The sequence below is a fragment of the Dunckerocampus dactyliophorus genome, chromosome 4, assembly GCF_027744805.1.
Source record: "Dunckerocampus dactyliophorus isolate RoL2022-P2 chromosome 4, RoL_Ddac_1.1, whole genome shotgun sequence".
Classification (NCBI taxonomy): domain Eukaryota; kingdom Metazoa; phylum Chordata; class Actinopteri; order Syngnathiformes; family Syngnathidae; genus Dunckerocampus; species Dunckerocampus dactyliophorus.
In genome coordinates, this window is record NC_072822.1 from 36,756,805 (window position 1) to 36,780,172 (window position 23,368).

Genomic DNA, 23,368 nt, shown 5'->3' on the forward strand with positions numbered 1-23,368 from the left:
ATTGAAAGCAAGTAATTACTGTATTATTCCTAAAAATATATTACATTAAGAAGTTATTTCATGTAATTCCTACTTACTATATTGTTGATCAAATAAAATAAAACTAACATACATTTTTAATAAGCAATTTAATTTCATGTAATTACTAAGAACCACATTATTTATCAAATAAAAAAAAATAAAATACATTTTAGCAAGTAATTTAATTTAAAGCAATTTAATTTAAGGTAATTAATAATTACTATATTATTTACAAAATAAAAAATATACATTTTTTGTACGTAATTTAAAGCATTTTAATTTTGAGTAATTAATAATTGCCATACTATTCATCAAATGAAATAAAATCAACATTTGTAGTCCAACATTTCATTTAAAGGAATTGAATTTAAAGTCATGAAGGGTTACTATATTCTCGATCAAATAAAAAGAAATACATTTCATTGAAAGTAATCGTGACTATTTTCTTCACAAAATGAAACTAAAGACAAAACACAAATAAAAGAATAAGTTGTTGATTCTTAAGAGTGCTTACGTCGTATCTGCTGGACGTAACATTCGTCATTACTGAATGGTAGTCAGAAATCAGCTGACCTGAGGAACAACCAGACGCTGCGCTTTGCTGACACATGCCCCCCCCAGGCCTACCTGTGTTTTATGGAGTTTCCCAGATCTCTTCGTGGGATCTGCGGGGACCAGCGAGGCACTGACAGAGTGTCTGCGGAGCGGAGACAAAGACGAAGATGTCTTTCAGCCGACATTCATCACAAGGGAGGCTTTCGACCTTTCATTTTTAACATGTGACGCTCGCCGTCTGTTGCGTAAAGTGGCCTCCGGCGGCAAAAAGGCACACAAAAGAAAGCGTTTCTCGATGAAGATGAACAATCCTTGATGTCAGTGTTTCAATTTGGGCTGCTGGCTTTGATTTTTGTCCACCAGTTGGCGCCACTCTTTCCCATTCAAAGCATGCAGCAAAATGTCCCTCCTTTCCAGCAAATCATCATCATAACAATCATAACAATCATAATAATCATAACAATAACCATTTCAACTACAATGACATTATTTTTACTTAGAATATTCCAAGTTTATTCTCATTGGAATGTGACTTTTATTCTCTTAATGTCATGGCATTATTCTCATAAACTGACACCTGTTTTTTTCCATTTCTGCTTTTGCTTTTTTTTTTTTTAAACATAATTTTCCAACTATTTCCACTTTCTTCTCATAATACGACGTAATTCCCGTCATATTTGGACTTTATTCTGGGAAGATTTCTTACTTTGTTTGCAACTTGTTTGTTTAACTTTTCTTTTAATCTTTTTAAAATTGTCTATTTCGAATATGATTTTATTCCCATCATATTTTGACTTTATTCCCAGCATATAGCTTTTTCTTCCTCCCAAACAAATTTTCCAAAAATAACAACTTTGTCATTTTAGCAGCATAAAGTTGAAATATTCAAGAAAACATTTTCAAATGTTTTTTTTGAAGTTGTAATATTATGACAATCAACACGTTGTAACTTTTGGAGAATACATTTGTAATATTAGGAGGAAAAATAATGTCATTTTAGTTGAAATTCTTATCTTTAAAAAAGTAGGATGTAATGTTATGAGAAACAAACCAAATAAAGTTGGAATTTTTGGTAAATTAGTTTGGGGGGAATAGCTACTATATTATGGGAATAAAGTCAAAATATTCTGGGAATACAAACATTACCATTTAAAAAAAAAAGATTCAGAAAAAAGTCAAAATGTGAAAAGAAAAATGTAAAGAAATAGAGCAAAAATGGAAAAGTCAGCAGTAATTTTACCAGAATAAAGTCCAAATATGATGGGAATAAAATCATATTATGACAAGAAAATTTACAAGAGGAAAGCAAAAATATTTTTTAAAGCAACAGCAGAAATGGAACAAAAGACCCGCGTAATATTACGAAAATATGAAGAGAAAAAAGTCCTTTTCTAATATTTTGAGAAAAAAACAATGGAATTTGAGTTGAAATTATTATTAATATTATTATTAAGTGTTATGTTAATAATATGAGAAACAAACAAAACAAAGTTGTTCAAATAATTAGTTTGGGGGGGGAAACCAGCAGAACACAACACAAGAGCAGAAATGGAAACAAATCCAATAAAAATGTCAAATATTTTAGAAAGTATATCACATAATAAACATATGTCAAATAGTCAACTATATTTTATGAATTATTTAAATAGGCAAATATATTTGTATAAACTACGTCAAATAATAAAATATATTTTATAAATTATGTCAAATAGTCTAATATATTTTATATTTGATCAATTATTTAAATAGGCAAATATATTTGATGAATTATATAAAATCGTCCAATATATTTGATCGATGATTTAAATATGGATATGTATGATCAAAGATGGCGCCCTCCGTGGCAGACGTCTCTGTGACACTCTCCCGTGTTTTTCTATTTTTTGCTATTTTATTGTTCATTTTGGACATTCAACACACTCACGCAGTACATTACAACAGAGAGACACTTTTGAACATCGGCAGGGTTCACCATGAACCTTCATTTAGCCTCTCAGACTTTGCCTTTCTTCTGCGCCGGGAGAACGCAGCAGCCTGCGGACCTGGTGAGCTGAATACCCGGCGAGCAAAGCATCCGAGGCGTAAACGAGGCAAGCGAGCCGGCCTGCATGCTAGGCTAAAAGCTAGAGCGACGAGGCCACCGCTACCAAGCCTGCTGCTAGCCAACGTCCGCTCCCTCAAAAACAAGATGGACAAACTAAGAGCAAGGATTACTGCTCAACGTGAGATCAGGGAATGCTGTGTCCTCACCTTCACAGAAACCTGGCTGACGGAGGATATACCGGACTCGGCGATCCAGTTGGAATCATTTGCTGCTTACCGGGGAGATCGGACTTTAGCGTCTGGTAAACACAGAGGTGGCGGCGTCTGTGTTTACGTAAACAAACGGTGGTGCACAGACGTACAGACGATGGAAAAGCACTGCTCGCAGGACATTGAGCTGCTGATGGTGAAATGCAGACCTTTTTATTTGCCTCGTGAGTTTAGCGCTGTGTATTTAACTGCTGTTTACATCCCACCACGAGCTAACACTGCTAATGCACTAGGCCTCCTGCATGACATCATTGATAAACACGAGACCAAACACCCAGACGCTGTATTCATTATATCTGGCGATTTCAACCACTGTAACCTCAGGACTGTCCTCCCCAAATATTACCAGCATGTGAGCTTTCCCACAAGGAAAAATAACATCCTGGACCAAGTCTACAGCAACATGAAAGGTGCTTTGAAGGCTGTTCCAAGACCCCACTTTGGAAAGGCCGACCACATCTCTATATTCCTTTATCCAACATACAGACAACTTCTTAAACAAGCTCCCCCTGTAAGTACAGCAGTTAAAGTGTGGAATGAAGAAACTGATCAAGTACTTCAGGACTGCTTTGGCTGCACAAACTGGGATGTGTTTAAAACTGCAGCGGGGAGGGAAGATTGTACTGTTGATTTGGATGAATATGCTTCTGCTGTTACTGGCTACATTAGCACATGTATAGAGACTGTTACCACCACCAAGTATTACAGAAAATACCCTAACCAAAAACAGTGGATGAACTGTGATGTAAGGGCTAAGCTACGTGCTCGTTCCACTGCATTTGTCATGGGCACCGCTGAGGACTACAAAAAGGCCAGATATGACCTGAGGAGGTCCATACGAGAGGCCAAAAGACAGTACAGACAGAAGCTGGAGGGCTACTATTCCACCTCAGACCCTCGGCGCATGTGGGCGGGGCTCCAGCACATCACAGACTATCGACAGCAGAGTAGCGTAGCCACGTCCAGCCAAACCACACTTCCAGATGAGTTGAATGAGTTCTATGCCCGCTTTGATACCCAAACTCCTGATGAGCAGAGAGGGTGGCTGAACCTGGGGAGCACACAGGACTCACCTCTCATGGTGACATCAGCTGATGTGCGCAGGGTTCTAAACAAAACAAACCCACGAAAAGCAGCAGGGCCAGACAACATCTCAGGACGTGCACTTCGGGTTTGCTCATCAGAGCTAGCTGATGTGCTTGCTGACATATTTAACCTGTCGCTTGCACAAGCATCTGTACCGACCTGCTTTAAGTCCACCACCATAGTGCCCGTACCCAAGAAGAGCAACGTGACCTGCTTGAATGACTATCGCCCTATAGCACTCACTCCTATTGTTATGAAGTGCTTTGAAAGATTAGTCATGACCCACATCAAAAAGAGCATCCCGGCGGCAACCGTGGACCCTCTACAGTTTGCATATCGCCAGAACCGGTCCACGGATGATGCAGTCAACACTGCCATCCACACAGCCCTTTCTCACCTACAGGGCCAGGACACATACGTCAGAATGCTATTTATAGACTATAGCTCTGCATTCAATACAGTCAGCCCCCACAAACTCACAGATAAGCTCCTCACACTTGGCCTGTCTCCCTCCCTCTGTAACTGGGTGTTTAACTTTCTCACAGGCAGGCCCCAGTCAGTCAGAGTCCACAACCGCACATCCAGCTCAAGAATTGTGAGCACTGGGACCCCACAGGGGTGTGTGCTGAGTCCACTCCTCTACACGCTCTTCACCTACGATTGCGTGGCCTCCCAGAACAACACCAGCATCATTAAATTTGCAGATGACACTACAGTCATCGGACTGATCACTGGTGGTGTTGAAACATCATACAGAAGAGAGGTGGCGGACCTCATAGCTTGGTGTCGTGATAACAATCTCCTTCTCAATACAGATAAGACTAAAGAGATGATCATCGACCCAAGAACAAGGGAAAAGGAGCCGCATAGACCCCTGTTTATTGATGAGACTGAGGTGGAGAGGGTGAAAACCTTCAAGTTCCTTGGCACACACATCAGCGAGGACCTCACCTGGTCTCACAACACCCAACAAATTCTGAAGAAGTCCCAAAGGAGACTGTACTTTCTGAGAAGACTGAGGAAATTTGGCATGTCCACCACAATCCTGAGTTGCTTCTACAGATGCACTATCGAAAGTGTCCTTACCGCCTCCATCACTGTTTGGTACGGTAACTGTACAACACGTGATAGGAAGGCACTCTAGCGGGTGATCAAGACCTCACAGAACATTGTTGGGGCAGCCCTCCCCTCACTGCAAGACATTTATAAAACTAGAGTCCTACGCAGAACACACAACCTCATCAAGGACAGCACACATCCACAACACTCATTATTCACACTCCTACCGTCAGGCAGACGCTACAGGAGTTTGAAGTCCAGGACCACAAGGCTGGCAAACAGCTTTTACCCACAGGCCATCAGGCTCCTCAACGAAGCACTCGCACACGCCGCACGCAACACACGCACACACTCATAGCACTTTATTTATTTATTTGTATTATTTACTTGTATTAATGTCTCGTCTGTTGTTGTTGCTTAATTTATTGGTATATATGTTTATGTGTTTATGTTTCTTATGTTCTTATTCTTTCATTTGTTTTCTTTCTTTTCTTGGGAGAATGAACAGAATAAGATTTTCATTGCATGGTATAACTGCTGTTGTACTATGCACATGACAATAAAACTCTCTTGAATCTTGAATCTTGAATCTTGAATAGTGCAATATATTTAATAAATGATATCAAAGAGTCTAATATCTTTTATAAATAGTCAAACAGATGTTTGACATCCTTCATAGAAATAGAAAAAGCCCAAATATGAAGAGAAAAAAGTGGTATTCTAACAAGAAGCAACTTTTGCAAGGATAAACGTGTGATATCATGTCATGTGATGATATCGTCATATCAGCTGATGATGATTTGTACATCCAAAGATGGTTGTTATTGGTATTGTCATTGTTGATTGAAAGAACCGTACCGATTGACTGACTGATTGATTGATTGACTGACTGATGGATTGATTGACTGACTGATTGATTGATTGACTGACTGATTGATTGATTGACTGACTGATGGATTGACTGACTGATTGATTGATTGACTGACTGATGGATTGACTGACTGATGGATTGATTGACTGACTGATGGATTGACTGACTGATGGATTGATTGACTGACAGATTGATTGATTGATTGATTGACTGATGGATTGATTGACTGACTGATTGATTGATTGACTGACTGATTGATTGATTGACTGACTGATGGATTGACTGACTGATTGATTGATTGACTGACTGATGGATTGACTGACTGATGGATTGATTGACTGACAGATTGATTGATTGATTGATTGACTGATGGATTGATTGACTGACTGATTGATTGATTGACTGACTGATGGATTGTCGAGGCTAAAGCAGACGTGCCGTGCGCCCAAATGCATCGCTGGGCGGCTACGAGGCACGGCGTGAGGTCGGATGAAGGACATTTCGGCGATGAAAAGGACGCAATAAAAGCCAATCATGGCCATTCATCAATAAGCCGGCGGCCATCTTTACTTGTTGACAGCGCTAATCTTATCCAGGATCCACACTGGCTCCTGAAAGCCTCTTCTCCTCTTCCTGCTTGCCCGCGGGGCACTCGGGCGTCTCGTGTGGACGCCTCGATTCCACTCAAGCACGCTGATCGATCACGCTGATCAATCACGCTGATAACTCAATCCCGGGCGGGAAGTGACATCACCGCCTGGCCGCTTGGCCGCCCACGCACGCACCAGTGGACTCGTCAGCGCCGAGCCCGTGGCTCCGTATCGTCTAGAAAATGCTGATTACAAAAAACATTCAATAAATTCATCAACATTTTAGTTCTTTTTTTAATGAATAAAAACATGTTTTTAGCAGAGAATTCCCATGGAAAATGATGAAAATAAATTCATTCCAAAATTGGAAAGAATTAACTGATTCATTTTTATTTTTAATTTGATTTTTAAAAAAATATATCAATATTCATTTTGAAGTTTAAGCGAGCCCCCTGGTTCCCTTTTGGGATGCAATAAAATATGAATTTGTACAAAAATCTATCGCAACAAATCAAATTTATGACTTATTTTTCATATCATTTTTAGGATTTATTGATTGGATTGTTGTTTTTTGTATTAATTAAATAATGACAATTATTATTATAATAAATAAATATGATATATAATCATAAATAAAATACATATTGACTTGAAATTAAAACTAATAAAAAAATTGGAATAAAATAAATTCCAAATAACTGATTTATTTTTATTTTTCATTCAATTGAAAAGAAATACAGTTTATGAATATTCACGTCACCAGAGAACACCACAGCCCCGCTGCCTTTAGGATGAATTCAAAACTCAAATAGATTTTAACAACAACAAACAATTAGTATGATCATACTTAATTCATGTTTATTCAAATGTTTTTATCTTTATTTTTATTTTAGCAGAGAATAGCAAAGTCAAACGGCTCCGTCTGTCGTCATGGTGCCGTCCAATAAGCCAAATCCTTCCTTATTGTTATTCATAAATCATTGGAACGATAACAACACATGTTGAAATCACGGACACCTTTTTACTTTTAATTACATGTATATATAAATATATATTTGAATATATTTCATATATTTTAATACTGTATATTTTCATTTATTCATTCATTGAATGAATGAATTAAATTAAATGAAATTGATTCATTTAATTTTTGCCTTTTTTCTATTTTACAATTTTCACTTTTATCTTCGCCATTTTGTATACATGTTAGTTATGAAATATTATTCAATAAATCATACACATTTGAAATTCCAAATCATTTATTACATTTTTTACAAATATATTTTATATATTTTTAATACTGCATATATTAATTCATTCATTCATTCACTGAATCCAATCAAATCAAATAAAAAAACATTTTTATCCTTATCTTTACCATTTTGTAGACATACATATTAATTATGAAATATTATAAGAAATAAATCATTGCTTTAATACAAATCTGAAAATCCAACTAATGAACACATTTTTATTTTGTAATTGAAATCTAAAATAAACGTTTTAATATATATTTCAAGATACAGTATATAAATATATTTCATATATTTTGAATGCTGTATATATTCATTCATTCATTCAATGAATAAATTCCATCCATTTTCTATGCCGTCTGCTCCCCTTTTGGGAGGCAATAAAATAGGACTTTAAAAAATGATGTCCAAAAAACTATTGAAAGTACTGAAGTTTGACCCTGGAACGGACTTTTAGCAAAGGTTGCTGTGGCGGACTAATGAGCCCCAAGACAAAAGGCGCCAGACGGCGACGTCCTAATTAACTTCCTTCTTCCTCTTTATTGGTCAGTCACATGACAAGCAGCAGGCAGGCCACGTGCGCGCGCGCGTGCGTTTAAATGCAAGGCGCTCAGCATGCGAGGCCGGCGTGCACGTGTGCAGAGACGAGTGGCGTTCAGGAGGCTCTTTGGCGCCAAATATGCTTGATTTGACGTTCCGCTGAGATGGTGACGATGATGATGGTGAGGAGGATGTGGGCGTTTGCATGATGGCGCACGCGAGGGCCACGTAGGTCGCCATTAGCGGGCCTGCGTGAGCGAGCAAGTTTGTAAAATAGAATCCAACATGTCAGCCGCATATAAAAACACACACGGGGAAGAGACCAGCCTGGCTGCCCTGTTGCCACGGAAACCGACACACCGCCGAGCCTTCTTCTGTTTTCACGCAAAAGAAGCACCGCTCGCCTGGAAGGGCTTCATCATAACTTCCTTTTTTTTACACTGTTTCCCTCTTCTAGCTTTGGATGGAAACATGTGCTGATAACCATAGAACAGGAAATGGAACATATTTCAGTGTCAGACAGGAGATGCACACACACACACACACACACACTTCTGTCCTGGCTGCTCAGTGCAAAACAAACAAAGCAAACAAAAGTGTAAAAATAGGTTGACAGTGAACAAGCGACTCTATGGTTATCATCGCATGGTTATTATACGGTTACATGTTCTTGTGCAACTTTTGAGGTGCATTTGACCAAAAGTATGCCCCCACCACTTGACGGCGGACAGCTTTGTCAAAAAAGCAGGCTTTGCTACACGTCTTAAAAGAAAGCCTAGGCTAAGTTTGATCATTCTGTGACCCAAACAAGACGTCAAAAGTGCCTTTTTTTCTTTCTCTTCTGGGTAATCATCACTTGTACAGTTGAAAAAAGGCTGCACGACGGCCACGGTTTGACCCTGGAACAGACCATTTCTATTCACCACATGTTAGCATTGTTAACAGTGTTAGCATTTAAACTTGGTACTTTTTCTTACGCCTGTAAGACACTTAAAAATGTTCAAATGCAACGGGAAATCATCATCGTAAGACGGCCACAGTTTGACCCTGGAACAGACTATTTCTATTGCCATTGTTTCCATTGGCTTCGGAATGCAAAGAGATTGTAGTTTGGACCTCAGAGGTCCCATGTTGGCTGTGTTTGTGTGGACGGTGCTGTGTGGAACGTGAGAAGCATGTCAGCTTGTTTCAAAAGTCCCGTTTGATTCTTCGTCCGACGTGTAAAAAAAGCATCCAGATCGTGTTTCTGGCAACTTGGCCCGCATTGAAATTTGTCACTTGCTGGCCGAGTCTCAACGGGACCTCCTATTTGGTGGCGTGCCGTGTTCTGCGTTGCCGGGCGACGCGTGTTCGAGTGCGGTGACGTCACTCGTGCACACAGACACGGGGGGGTTGTTTTTCTATCCACACTCAACGCACCATCACTCCAGCTGTTTCACAAACACACACACACACACATGCTTTTGCAGCAGGTGCGTTGGCCCGTCCGAGGGGACACCAGGCACCGTGACAGCCGGGAGCTAGCCTGGGGCCGCCCCCCATTTCACACCTGCAGCAATCAAACACACAAACCACCAAATGAAGAAACGTTGGCCTTCATCCACGCTGGAGGCCTGCAGACGTGTTTACTCTTTGCGCTTTTTAGCTCCGACGACTGCTTTTCATTTCATTTGGCCTCAGGCTGGCGAGCTCCAAAACCCCGCCAACTACCTTCCGGTAGATAATGAGGAGTGGCTACTTTAGCGCCTCAACTTCAATAATGATGGGGATTGCATGAGAAAGTGGAAAGGAAAACCTCTCGTTCTCTCTCACCTGTTCTTTGCTCTGCTTTCAACTGTAAGTAATTCCAGTTTTTTCATGGAAACTTAAATAGAAAGTGCTTTGATGGCGCTATCTGCAGGGGTGGGGGGTGATGGTGCTACAGCTACAAATCCAGCAGAGGGTGCCGTCTCACAAGTCAATTCACGCAGCGTTTTGCCGCAGGAAGATGCTTTGACAAGACGTGAGGTTGTGTAAGTCCAACACCGTATGGAAAAAAAGAAAAATGTAATCACGTTTATAATGAAGCCTTACTTGTAAATTAGCTCAATGCAACTAAAATACACAGCAGATGCCCCTTTTGGTGGTTTCCTCACTGACAAAATGATTCTACCCCTTAAAGACGACGGGTTAGGGGTTAGGGTTGGGGTTCGGGTCAGCCCATGGCGTCTTTGCAGCGATGTGAAGTCCAGGGAATGGTCAAAGAAGTCAAGACAGGAGGTCATTTCTCTTCACAAGCAAGCCTATGGACATAAAGAGATAGCAAAGTCCTGAAATATTTCAAAAGACACGATGGGAAGTGCAGCTTGGGGTCAGTCATGCTCCTCCAGGTGCTGTACAGGGAAGCTCCAGCTACCTCCAATTAGCTACCAGGAGTGTAAATGTCATGCACTCACTGACAAAAGTGAAGCTTGGGAGACATCGGACCTTCCAACAGGACAACGATCCCAAGCATACCTTCAAATCCACCAAAACGAGCTGCAAGATTCTGAAGTGGCCGACGCAATCACCTGACTTCAGTCCAGCAGAGAACCTCTGGCGGGCCTTGAAGGAGGCAGTCGTGGCACGCAGCCCCAAGAATGCCAATGAAGCGGAGGCCTCAGCCCAGGAGGAACGGGCCAAGGATCCCGTAGATCGCTGCAAGAAACTTGTATCAAGCTGTGCGTCACGTCTGAAGGACGTTATTTTGGCCCAAGAACTAGTGGAAGTCCTCAGGACGCACGTGCAGTCTGTGGCTCAGGGGTTGAATCGTTTTGTGAAAGGACATTTGTTGGTCCATTACAAACAATATCACTGCTTTTGTCTCATTCACAAGTCCTTCTTTTCATCCGATTGTGAACAAGATCAAAAAAGAAATGTCAAACTTGCTAAAACACAAGTTTGAACACAACAATACTTCTTTCAAACGTCATCGTCATGCTACTCAAATCACAGAACATGATTTTTCCCCTCACAATATTTCTTTATTCTTGTGAAATGATGACATTTTTTCTTGCGAGATTACAACTTTTTTTCTTGATATTTTGACTTTATTTTTGTAAAATTGCTGCTGATTTTCCCTTTTTTTCCGCTGTCTTGTTTTTTTTGTTAAATAAATCATATTTATTTAATGGGCCTTAGACTGCCCACAATAAAAAGGACACTCTGAAACGTGCTGTTTTGTCTTATTTATGGGGGGGAGCGCCACACACACGGTCCGCCATCTGCCCTGAACGGTGTAGGGGATTCATCCGTGAAGAGAACACCTCTCCAACGTGCCAGACACCATCGAGTGTGAGCATTTGCCCACTCAAGTCGGTTATGACGACAAACTGAAGTCAGGCCGAGACTCCGATGAGGACGACGAGTGTGCAGACGAGCTTCCCTGAGACGGTTTCTGACAGTTTGTGCAGAAATTCTTTGGTTATGCAAAGCGATTGTGTCAGCGGCTGTCCAAGTGGTTGGTCTCAGACTATCTTGGAGGTGAACATGCTGGATGTGGAGGTCCTGGGCTGGTGAGGTTCCACGTGGTCTGCGGTCATGAGGCTGGTTGGATGTACTGCCAAATTCTCTGAAACGCCTTTGGAGACGTCTTATGGTAGAGAAATGAACATTCAACACACGAGCAACAGCTCTGGTTGACATTCCTGCTGTCAGCATGCCAATCGCACGCTCCCTCAAATCTTGCCACGTCTGTGGCATTGTGCTGTGTGATAAAACTGCACAGTTCAGAGTGGCCTTTTATTGTGGGCAGTCCAAGGCCCACCTGTGCACTAATGATGTGTCTAATCAGCATGCTGATATGCACACCTGTCAGGTGGGATGGATGATCTCAGCAAAGGAGAAGTGCTCACCATCACACATTTAGACACATTGGCAACAATATTGGAGAGAAATGCTGATATTGTGGATGTGGAACAAGTTTTACATCTTTGAGTTCATCTCATAAAAAATGGGAGCAAAAACAAAAGTGTTGCATTGATGTTTTTGTTGAGTGTACATATACACACAATTTGATATTACATAGTAAAAATAAAAAAATATATCCAATTTGTATACAAATAAAATGTTAAATATATAGATATATAAAGATTTGATTTAATCATATCTAATAAATATATTCTTCATGTGAAAAATGTGTCTTTTTTTATATAATACTATAATAATAAATACTGTATATCTGTACTTGGTGAGATGCATGTTTTGGAGTAATGCCAATACGTAGAAATAAATTGTTCAATAAATCCTTTTTAGTGCAAAATAAAAAGAAAGAAACGGCCTGGAACCTGCATGTCTACTTGTCTCTTCGTCGGTGAGCCACGCTGTGCATCCTTTGCACATTCAAGCAAAGGTTGACTTGTTTAAGCTGATTAGCCAAAACTGGCGCGCTAAATGAGTCATGTTTAAGCAGAACGCCGCTGGTGAAAAAAAGCATCAATGGTCGCCAGGCTGTGGTAATCAAGTCGATGGCCTCAGTGCGAGTCCCAGCAGGCGTCAGGACAAATTCCGTTCATATCGACGACAGAGGGTTCACATCGGACGCGGTCTGACAGCGCCGTGACAAAGCGTCTCCGTTGGACGTCCCGCCGTGACAATGGGCCTCTGTGGAGCGTGCGCGTGATTATGTGGCATCACGCCTCGGGCGCCAACCGTGTGGCGCTGTGCCCCAAATACCTTTTCCCGCGAAGGCCTGCGACGCTAAACGCTGACGATACATCAGCGCTTTCCTTGACACCCGCTCCATTATTTCATCCTTCCCTGCCGCTCCTCGTCTCCTGCGCCGCCCTAATGGCTTCCGCGCCGTTCCCACCACGCATTAGACCATGTGCAGCGACACACCACCTCCGCTCGTTATGATGAGGCCTTATTGTTCGCTTGTGGCAATTTCCAGCACACTTAAGTGTATCCCTGGCAAAGGGAGATGGATTATGGAGATGAGGGCGATTATCATGGGCGAGGGTGCGGGAGGTTTGTTTACGGCGTCAAACACCGACTCCGCCATGCGGAACAAACACGTTCAAACGCAGAGAAGAAGGGGAAAAAAGGCACTTAAGCTTTCATTGTCTCCGCAGAGACAAACAACACAATTCTGGTCTTGGACGGGGGGGGGGTGACAATAACGTGCATGAAACCTCTCAAACCCCCAAAAGCCCCTCCAACCGGTTTCACGGAGCGGCACCAAATTTGGTGGCGGCTTACGTGGGACGCACAGAAAAAGAACAAACAGGAAGTCAGCCATTTTGGGTCAAAGCCAGGGGTCGTAGTTTCTTGAGCTCCTCCGAGGTTCTTCGACCAGATGAGCCCAAATCAACATCACAGACACAAGACAGACGGACGAGGACAAGTTCTGAAGCTTTGGAGCCAACGCCATAGGATGTGGGCGGGACATACAGACAAAATGTGAACGCAAGGTCCCATCTTGATCATGATTGGTGCGTACGAAGACAATGACACACCAAAGCTGCCCACTGGTCACTTCCTGAAATAGCCACAGCCCCACCCAGCGGCAATGTTACAAGCTGCCGCTAAAGTCAGTACTTTTTCTTGACTAAAATGATGACTGGATAGTTTTACTTTTTTAGGGTGAACATTTGGTCACAACACCCCCCCCACCATGCCACCTGTGTCTATTATTTTCCCGACAAACACGCCACATGGTGGCGCCGTGCGAAGGAAAATGTGAGAATATGAGACGACGGGAGGGCTCACTTGCAGAGGGCGTTTCGGCGTGCACGGGAGGCGTGGAGGGGACGAAGGAGGGGAAGAAGAAGGATCTCAGGGAGCGCTCGGTGTGCAGGGGCGAGCGCTGCGTGGGCAGGTTCTCGCAGCTTCCCATGCTGCTGTGGATCTGAAGGTTCAAGGGCTTGGTCTTCTTCTTGGCTCTGGGGGAGACAAGAACACACACGTGAGCGGCGCCCACTCGGAATCCTGCTTCCTCTCAAAGGCACCGCCGTGACGCACCTTCAAGCATACGTTAGGACGACGCAAGCATCAACGCACAAAGCATTTTACAAAGCACTCAGACATAAATGACTTCCATTGGGAACTCACAAGCACGGACTTGAACACTAAAGCATTCACGTTACCAGAAAGCAGGGGGTCCAAAGTGCGGCCAGGGGGCCATCTGGTTTTTTATTGACCTGCGGCGCATTCCATACATATCCTTTTACTAGGGGGAAAATCAGCAGTAATTTTAAGGTGAAACATTCAAGTAAAAATAAGCTCTATTTTTCTTATTTTTGCTGTTTTTAAGCTTATTGTGCCTTTAGGCTGTAGTTTTCCCATTGTTGCAGTTTTTTGTTTTTTTTGTGCCTTTTTTTGCTCTATTTTCCCCATTTGTGCTGTTTTTTTGTTAGTTTGTTGTACATTTTATTGGTTTGTTTTTTCCATTTGTGCTGCAAAAATGTGGAAATCAGCAGTAATTTTAAGATGAAATATTGACGTAAAAAGAAGCTCTGTTTTTCTTATTTTTCACATTTTTGGGGGTTATTGTGCCTTTAGGCTCTATTTTTAGCAGTTTTTTATTTTTTTCCCACGTTTTATTGGTTTGTTGTTCCCATTTGTGCTGCTGTCTTTTGTGTTCATTGCGTCTGTTTTGCTTTATTTTCCCAATTTTGGCATTTTTTTTATTTATCCTGCCTTTTTGCTCTATTTTTCCCATGTTTGCGATGGCGTTGGACAAAGTAGTTGCCATTGCTGTTCAGGAAAAGAGTGCAGGTGATTTCCGATGCGCGTTTGCAGAGGAAACGGCATGAGGAGGTTGCCTCCAGCCACGTGCGGAGGGAGGGGTGCCCGTAGGCGTGAGAAGTTGTGGTGAAGGAAAGGAAGGAAAGCGGCGCGGCGAGCGAAGACGCTTCATTTCATTCATCATCAGGAAACATTCAAGCCAAAGGAGCACTTGTCATGAAAAGCCCCCCCACCCGCCTCCCTTCCACCGACTCATTGAATTAAAGCTGCGGCGAGGAAGCAGGTTGGCGCTCCTTTGTCAGCCATTCCGATTGGACCACTTACTTACGTGCGTGCATGCGTGCGTGCGCCATCCGAGTGGAAATGAAAGCATTCATCTGGCGGGATGAGGAGCAGACGACGGGGAAAAGGACCTCAAAAGGAGGGGGGGCAGGAGAGAGGATTCCCGGTTTTGTGCGACTTCTTGTGGAGCGGGGGTGCCGCCTTAGAGCGTCTATTCACGCTCTGCTCGGGACCACGAGCTTCAAGGGGCCGCAAAGTTGGAGACTGCAAGGTGGAGGAGAGCAGATGACGTACATCAGCGCGTGCGTGCGTGCGTGCGTGCGTGCGTCACTGGTTCGTCACCGGTTATTCCCGTATTCGTCTTCCACAGCTCCACTTCGCACGCCAGCCTTTCTGCTCTCATGTATCCGTTGATTGATTGATTGATTGATTGATTGATTGATTGATATCCGCCAATGGAAAACAAGACCAACAAGAGAAAAGATGGAATAATCGGCAGTCATTTCAAACAGATAAAGTCACAAAATCCCGAGGAAAATAAATTCCTCTCACAAGAAAAGTCGTCTGAGGGCCACGGCTTTGTTCTCGCAAACCGAGGACTTTATTCTCCTCACTTGACTGCTTTTTCCTCACACTTTATTTCTCTAAATCTCTGATTATTTTGAAACGCCGTCGCAGCAGGCATTGCCTGAGGCAGCTATGAAAAGGGGGCCCTTTGTGACCTTTGCTTCATATTTGGACTTTTGTTCTCCTAAATGCACAACTTTATTCTTTTCTCATAAATGGATGACTTTTTATAGTTTTAATAGTTTTTCTTGCAAATTTGCCACTTTATTTTTGTAAATGTATGACTTTTTTCATAAATATACCATTTTTTCTTGGAAATGTTCATTATTCTGGTAAATTTACGACTTTATTCTCGTAAATGTACAACTTTTTTTCTTGGAAATTGCAAAACCTTTTTTCTCATAAATTTACAATTTTTTCTTGCAAATTTGCAACTTGATTCTCCTAAATATATGACTTTGTTCTCATAAACGTACAATATTTTCTCATAAATTTACGACCATATCCTCCAAATTTCAGATGATTTTTTTTTCAGTGTGGCCTGAATACTCCGTCATAGTCATTTTATGGGAAGAACAACGTCATTTTATTAGGAAAAATAACATCATTTTAGTAGCATTAAGTTGAAATGTTAAAGAATAAAATGTTTTTTTTGTTATGAGTCGCAATATTGTGAGAAACAAAACAAAAAAAATAATTTTTGGAAACTTAGCTTGGGGAAAAGTTATAATATTTTTGGAACAACGTCAAAATATTACGAGAGGAAAATTTACAAAGATAATTTAAGATGGAAGTTGAAATATTTCAAATTTACAAATAAAAATTAAATTAAATTAAAATTTACAAAAAAGAGTCACACATTTCTGAGAAAAAAGTCATCAAAGACGGAATATTAAAATAATCTGAGATTTCAAACAAAGTCGTAAATTCACAAGAAAAAAGAAAAAAGAATAAAGTCATAAATTTAGAAAAAAAAGTTGAGAGAGTTGAGAAAAAGGTCATATGATTCCGAGAATAAAGTTGTAAATTTATGAGAAAAAAGTCAAGTATTCAAATAATCTGAGATTTTAAGAATAAAGTTGTAAATTTACAAGAAAAAAGTCCTAAATTTGCAAGCATAAATTCATTAATTTAACAAAAGAAGTTGGAAACGTACAAGAAAAGGCGCATCATATTCCGGTTGTGAAAAGCAGGCGTGTGTGAACGGGCGTCAACGACCGCACAACTTATTGCCCGTGTATGCGGGACGTATGAATCATACGTTGACATACGTCCAAATGTTTTGTACATGCACAAAATTTTGGGACGACTTGGACGTACTACAACGTATGCCGGCGTGCTTCCGCGTGCTCTTAACTTATACAAAACTTACCCAGAACTTATTGGACGTACGCCAGCGTATTGGCCACATTTTTCGTACGTTGGCGTAAGCTGGCTAAATCGTCAAGGAGTGCCAGGCGTTGGGCGTTGGGCATAAGTTGTGAACACCGGCAACACGCTACGCATTCGTTGGTATAAGTTGTCTATAGGTTATAGAAACGTTCTACATAAGTTACTAATACGTCATGTTTGCGTCGACCTCGTTATGAATACGCTATGTATACGGCCAAAAAAAAAAAAAAATGTCGGCAGTTCAACGTATGCCATCAAAATGATGACGTCGGGCATGCGCCGCCTAAATCGCCCTCATGATAGTCGTAGATTCCGGAGGAAAATGATGATGATGATGATGATGATGCTCAGCAGACAGCAAGTCACTGGAGGCACAGAAAAAAAAAGCAAAAGAGTGCAGCGACACGAGCAAACAAAAGTGACAGGAAGACAGCAAGGAGGATGAGGATGAGGTTTGGAAGAAGAAGGCACCGAAGCAGGACCGCCAGCAAAGACAAGACAGCCGAGCACAGAAACAGCGAGCAGGACTGCTTCCACACCACAAGTCTGACTGGCGTCTGCAGGAACGTCTGAAATCCACGTAAGGAGCGCAATTTCACACGAGTCCTCATTTTGGGAGAAGAAGAATTTGGAATTTTACAACAAGAAAGTGGGAATATGACGAGAAAGAAAAAAGAAAGTGTGTACGGCGACGAAAAAGAGCAGTAATTATGTTGCGAAAACACCACAACTGCCTTTTGGGACAAACGTATGACTTCACCGTATTCTCAAACTGACAACTTCTTTCACAATAAAGCCAAAAATTTACCAAAAAATGTTGTACATTTACAAATGTAAAGTCGTAAATTGTACCTTTTTTACAAGAATAAAATAGTGCATTATGACTTCACTGGATTCTCATAAATTGAAACGATTTTTCTCTGAAATTTACAAGTAAAAAAAAGTACATTTCTGAGAGTAAATTCACGAATAAAGTCGTAGATTTCTGCCTTTATTTTGGTAAATTTACCACTCTCGTGGAAATTCACATACGTTTGTAAAAGTGGTAAATGCACGAGAAAAAGCTGGTAAAATTGGAAATCTACAAGAATCAAATCTTAAATGTATCAGAAAAAAGTCCTAGATTTATGAGAATCAAGTCGTAAATGTCCAAACATGAAGTTGTGAATTGATGAGAGTACAATCATCAATTCACGACTTCACTGCATTCTCATCAAGAAGGCAGAGAAGGCTTGGAACGTCTACCAGAATAAAGTCACACATTCCCAAGTCGTACATTTAGGAGAATAAAGTCACAAATTGAATAGAATAAATGAATAAAACTGGGAATCAAATCCCAAACTTATGAAAATGATGTCATAAATTTACAAGAATAAAGTCGTACATTTACGAGAAAGAAAGTCACGATAACAAAGTCATGAATTTACTCCATTAAAAGTCGCAAATTAACACAAAAAAAAGTGGTAATGTGACCTTTGACCACGGCCAAAGGTCACATATAAGTGCCCCCTTTTCATAGCTGTCTCGGAGGATGCCCGTTACGACGGTTATTAAAAGAATCGGAGATTTCGGCAATAAAGCGGTCAATTTCCGAGAATAAGCTGGCAGCGTTTTGTACATTTATGGCTTTATTCATGACATCCTTTCATTTAAATGATCCGTGGTGCCGCCATGAGACGAAGGAATGGTTTGATGAGGAAATGCCGCACATCGCGTCCTCGCCGACGCCGTGTTCAGGCTGCTCAGAAATGAAGTTGGCGAGCGCGCAGGCCAGCAGCCAAGCCTTTTCCTCAATCCAACCCCAACAAAAAGCATCGGCAGAGCTTTGGGGGGGTTAAAATGTCTGTGAAGTGACCCCCGCAGGGGTTGAAGGCGTTGCACGACCTCTGCTCACTCCCACCCCCGAGAGGATGAAGATCCAAGTATTCTCACTTGACAAGATGGCGTCAAAATGTGACGGCTGTACGGCACATGCAGGTAACCATAGCAACTCACCTGCCAACTCGCCTCCGTCATGTGTTTACACGCTGCGTCTGTTGCTATAGCGACCACAGCGCTCTGCATACGCCCACGGGTCATCACGGGTCATCACGGGTCATCACGGGTCATCACGGGTCATCACCTGATCACTACAGACTGCAGTCTTTGCATTTTGGGACCAAATACCGCAAGCTTTTGCTTTTGTAAAAAGGTCTTCTACTTGGGGTAGGAAAATGCAAGGAAATACAAGGAATATGTGCCTTTTTACAAGATGAGCGGAAATAAGAGGAAGAAGAATCACGTGCAGCTCAAAGTTGCAACTCTACAAATAAAAATGTGCACTTTGACGAGAAAGAGCAACCATTTGGAGAAAATACTGCAGTTTTACCCCCCCAAAAAAAAGTGCACTTCTACCACAAGTCATGCATTTGAGGAAATATGGCAATTTTACCCCCCAAAAATTCTCTTTTCTAAAAAAGTCATAATTTTGAGAAGATACTGCAATTGTACACCCCCAAAAATTGCACTTCTACAAAAAAGTAATAAATTTGACAAAATATGGCAATTTTACCCCCCAAAAAAGGCACTTCTATGAAAAAAGTAACACATTTGAGAAAATACTGCAATTTTACCCCCCCCAAAATTTCACTTTTCTACAAAAGAATAATAAATTTAGAGAAAATACGTCAATTTCACCTGAAAAAAAGGGCACTTCTACGGAAACAAGTAAAAAATGTGTAGGGCGGCATGGCTCATGCGGGTTCAATCCTGCGTCCTCCCGTGGCCGTGTGGACGTGTCCTCGGCCAAGACGCTGACCCCCCAGTAAGTAAATGTGCTAACAGTCTCAAAGCGCCGCGAGCGCCTTGGAGACCATTTACCAAAATACTGCAATGTCAGCAGAAAAAGGTCATTCCAAAAACAAAATAAAAATAAAAGTCATCATTTTGGGAGAAGAGCAGCTTTTCATTTTACAAGAATAAAGTCCTCAAATTATGAGCAGCAACACAAAAAAGCGTACTTCTACGAGAAAAAGTCATCACTGATGAGAAAATCCTGACATTTTAAGAGGAAAAAGCAATTTTACAAGAAAGTCGAGATGTGAAGAAAAAAAGTCGTCATTTTGGGAGAAGAACGACGTCGAATTTGACAGCAATGAAGAAAAAAGGCTATTTTCCAGCGTGACGCGTTCGCTGAGCACGGGAACGACGCGGCTAGCGGGCTACAAGAAGAACGTCTTCATTGGGTTGCTATGGCGACACCTAAAGCATCCTGATTATCGCGGCGCGACGACGGCTCGTCGTCAGGCGGTGCGGGTGTTGACGCGCGCGACCTTTGCGTCTCCCGGCTGGGAGGTGTTCATCACCTGAGTGTCACTCAGCATCTCCGTCACGCACGAACCAACGAGAAGCTCTTTGGTGGCGGAGGATGAGGATGAGGATGAGGATGAGGATGAGGATGAGGATGAGGATGAGGCGTTCAGGGGTTATTCAGAAGACGGCGGACGGCGACCGGGAACGAGTTCACCCCCACGGACTGGTTGCTTCCTTGCTTACTCGTGAGTCCTGTACCTTTAAGAAAGTACTCCCAGTCGCAGCCCGGGGGGGGGGCACATTCTAAAAATAGAATTTAACCACCAAAAAAACAACAGCAGCAATAAAGTCCAAACACGAAGAGAAAAAGTTGTCACCTAATTAGAAAAGAAAAATGATGTCCCAGTTATCATTTTAGTAGCGTCATTAAAAATAGTTGTAATATTATTTTGAAAAAAACACAAAATTACAAAAGATCAAAATTAGGCTGCAGGAAAAGTTATAATAAGAATGAAGTGAAAATATGACGGGGATAAAGTCGGAATATTACCAGAAGGAAGTTGAACTGGTCGGGAAAAAACAACAGCAGGAATGACCAAAAAATAGCAGCAATTTTACCAGAATAAAGTCCAAATATGAAGAGAAAAGAAGTCATAAAGAAAAAATGTGTAATATTAAAGGACTAATAGTAATAATAATATTCATAATAATAATAATAATAATAATAATAGGTATGATTAGAATGATTATTATGAAAGAATAGCAATAATAATAATAATTATTATATTATTATTATTATTATTATTATTATATTATAAAAATAATTATTATATTATGATCAGAATTATTTGTATTATTATATTTATTAGTCTTGTTATATAATTACAATATAACAATAATAAAATAATAAGATTCATAAAATGTTAATAATATTAAAATAACAAATACAATATTGTTCACCAAAACTAATAAAATATATAATTCTAATTACAATATAATAATAATAATAATAATACAGTATATAATAATAATAATATTATAATATTATTTTTTGAACACCACAAAAAAAAAACAGCTGTAATTTTATGAGAATAAAGTCCAAAAAAATTATACAGGGAGCTGAAATAGTCAAGACAAATATCTTATATTTCATTAGCAAACAAAAACAACATAAAGTTGTCATTTTTGGAAAATTAGGTTGGGAAAAAAGTAAGAATATTACGGGAATAAAGTCACAATATTGTTGGAATAAAACCCTAATATTAGTCATGATATTACAGGAATAAAAAAGTAAGAATATTACGGGAATAAAGTCACAATATTGTTGGAATAAAACCCTAATATTAGTCATGATATTACAGGAATAAAAAAGTAAGAATATTACGGGAATAAAGTCAAAATATTGTTGGAATAAAACCCTAATATTAGTCATGATATTACAGGAATAAAGTCACAACATTCCAAGAAGAAAAATGACAACAAGAACATTGAAATAGCTGGGAGGAAAACAGCAGAAATAAAAGAAACAGATGCAATTTTACAGCCAAGTCAAAATATTGACAGAAAAAAGTCACACTAGACAAAGAATGGGAAACAGTAAGAAAAAAGATATGTTTTATGATGAAAAACAAACAAAACATGATCGGAATAAAGCCATGATATTACCAGAAGAACATTTTTCAAGATTATTCAAGAAGAAATTCAAGAAGAAATTCAAAATATTTGGAAAAACCCCCAGTAAAAATGGGAAAAGAGAGCAAACAGCAAGAAGCTGAGATGAAAGAGGCGTCTGACTAAACACCTGAGTCGCATCTTTCACTTCAAGACCAAAGAGCTTCACAAGACCACTTCTTTTCTGCACGAGGAAGGCCAAGCAAAAAAAAAAAACAAAATCCAAACACGCCCGCCTCCCAGAAGCGCGGCGCCAAAGTGGAGAAGTCACTTGGCCTTTAGTGTGTTAGCTATAGCGCTCATTAACATCCGCCACGCGCTTCATTAATTGACTCTCCAGCCCAAAGAGCCTCTTGGCTGTGAAAAGGCCACGGAGAGAGGGAGAGGCGTCGCTGAAGGTCCCAAAAATAACGACGGGAGACGGCGAGGACGACGTACTTGTCTGGAGATGAACGCTGAAGTGGCGCCGGCTGGTCTGACAGGCGCATACCACCAGAAAAAGACGGAAACGACGGCATTTTTAAAACGCCAACAATCAAAGATGCTCACAGGAGCTGGGGTGAAAGGTCATGTGCGTCCAGTAGACGGCTTGGAATACAATCAAACTTGTATTCCAAGATGCTAGGTTTTGCATGCAAATAGCATGCAAAACCTAGCATCATAGCGTCTGCCAATGCTGATACTATGATAATGCTACTATGCTAACGTTAGCATGCTAAAACCTAACATGATAGCACAAAGTAATTTTAAAAGTTCTACTTATTAAAAACAGCTAAAAATACTACTTTAATGTTAGCATGCTAACATTAACATGCAACACCTAGCATGGTAGGACTGTCTGCATATGTTAATACTCACAAAAGTGGCAGAAAATGCTAACATGCTAATGTTAGCATGCGAGCAATGCTAACATGCTAACACCTAACATGACGGCACTAAGTGTTTCCATAAGTTTCTACTCATGAAAATGATGCTAATGTTAAAGCATGTAAGCGATGCTAACGAATGGCTAAAAATTCTACTTTAATGTTACCATGCTAACATGTGTATGTTAGCCTGCAGTACCTAGCATGGTAAACACTAAGGGTCTGTGTATGTTAATACTCACACAAATGACAGAAAATGCAAACATGCTAATGTTACTAATGTCTACTCATGAAAATGGCTAAAAT

General features: G+C 40.7%; 1 protein-coding gene across 3 annotated transcripts in view; it reads right to left on the reverse strand.

Moving 5' to 3' along the window:
* ksr2 (kinase suppressor of ras 2) overlaps positions 1–23,368 on the reverse strand; it is a 97,364-nt gene that overhangs the window by 47,694 nt on the left and 26,302 nt on the right. For all 3 annotated transcript variants that reach the window (XM_054772477.1, XM_054772476.1, XM_054772475.1), the window contains 2 exons: positions 14,016–14,188; positions 649–718 (listed from right to left, as the gene is read on the reverse strand). In XM_054772477.1, the coding sequence (XP_054628452.1) occupies positions 649–718; positions 14,016–14,188 (243 nt within the window). The remainder of the gene's footprint in view (positions 1–648; positions 719–14,015; positions 14,189–23,368) is intronic.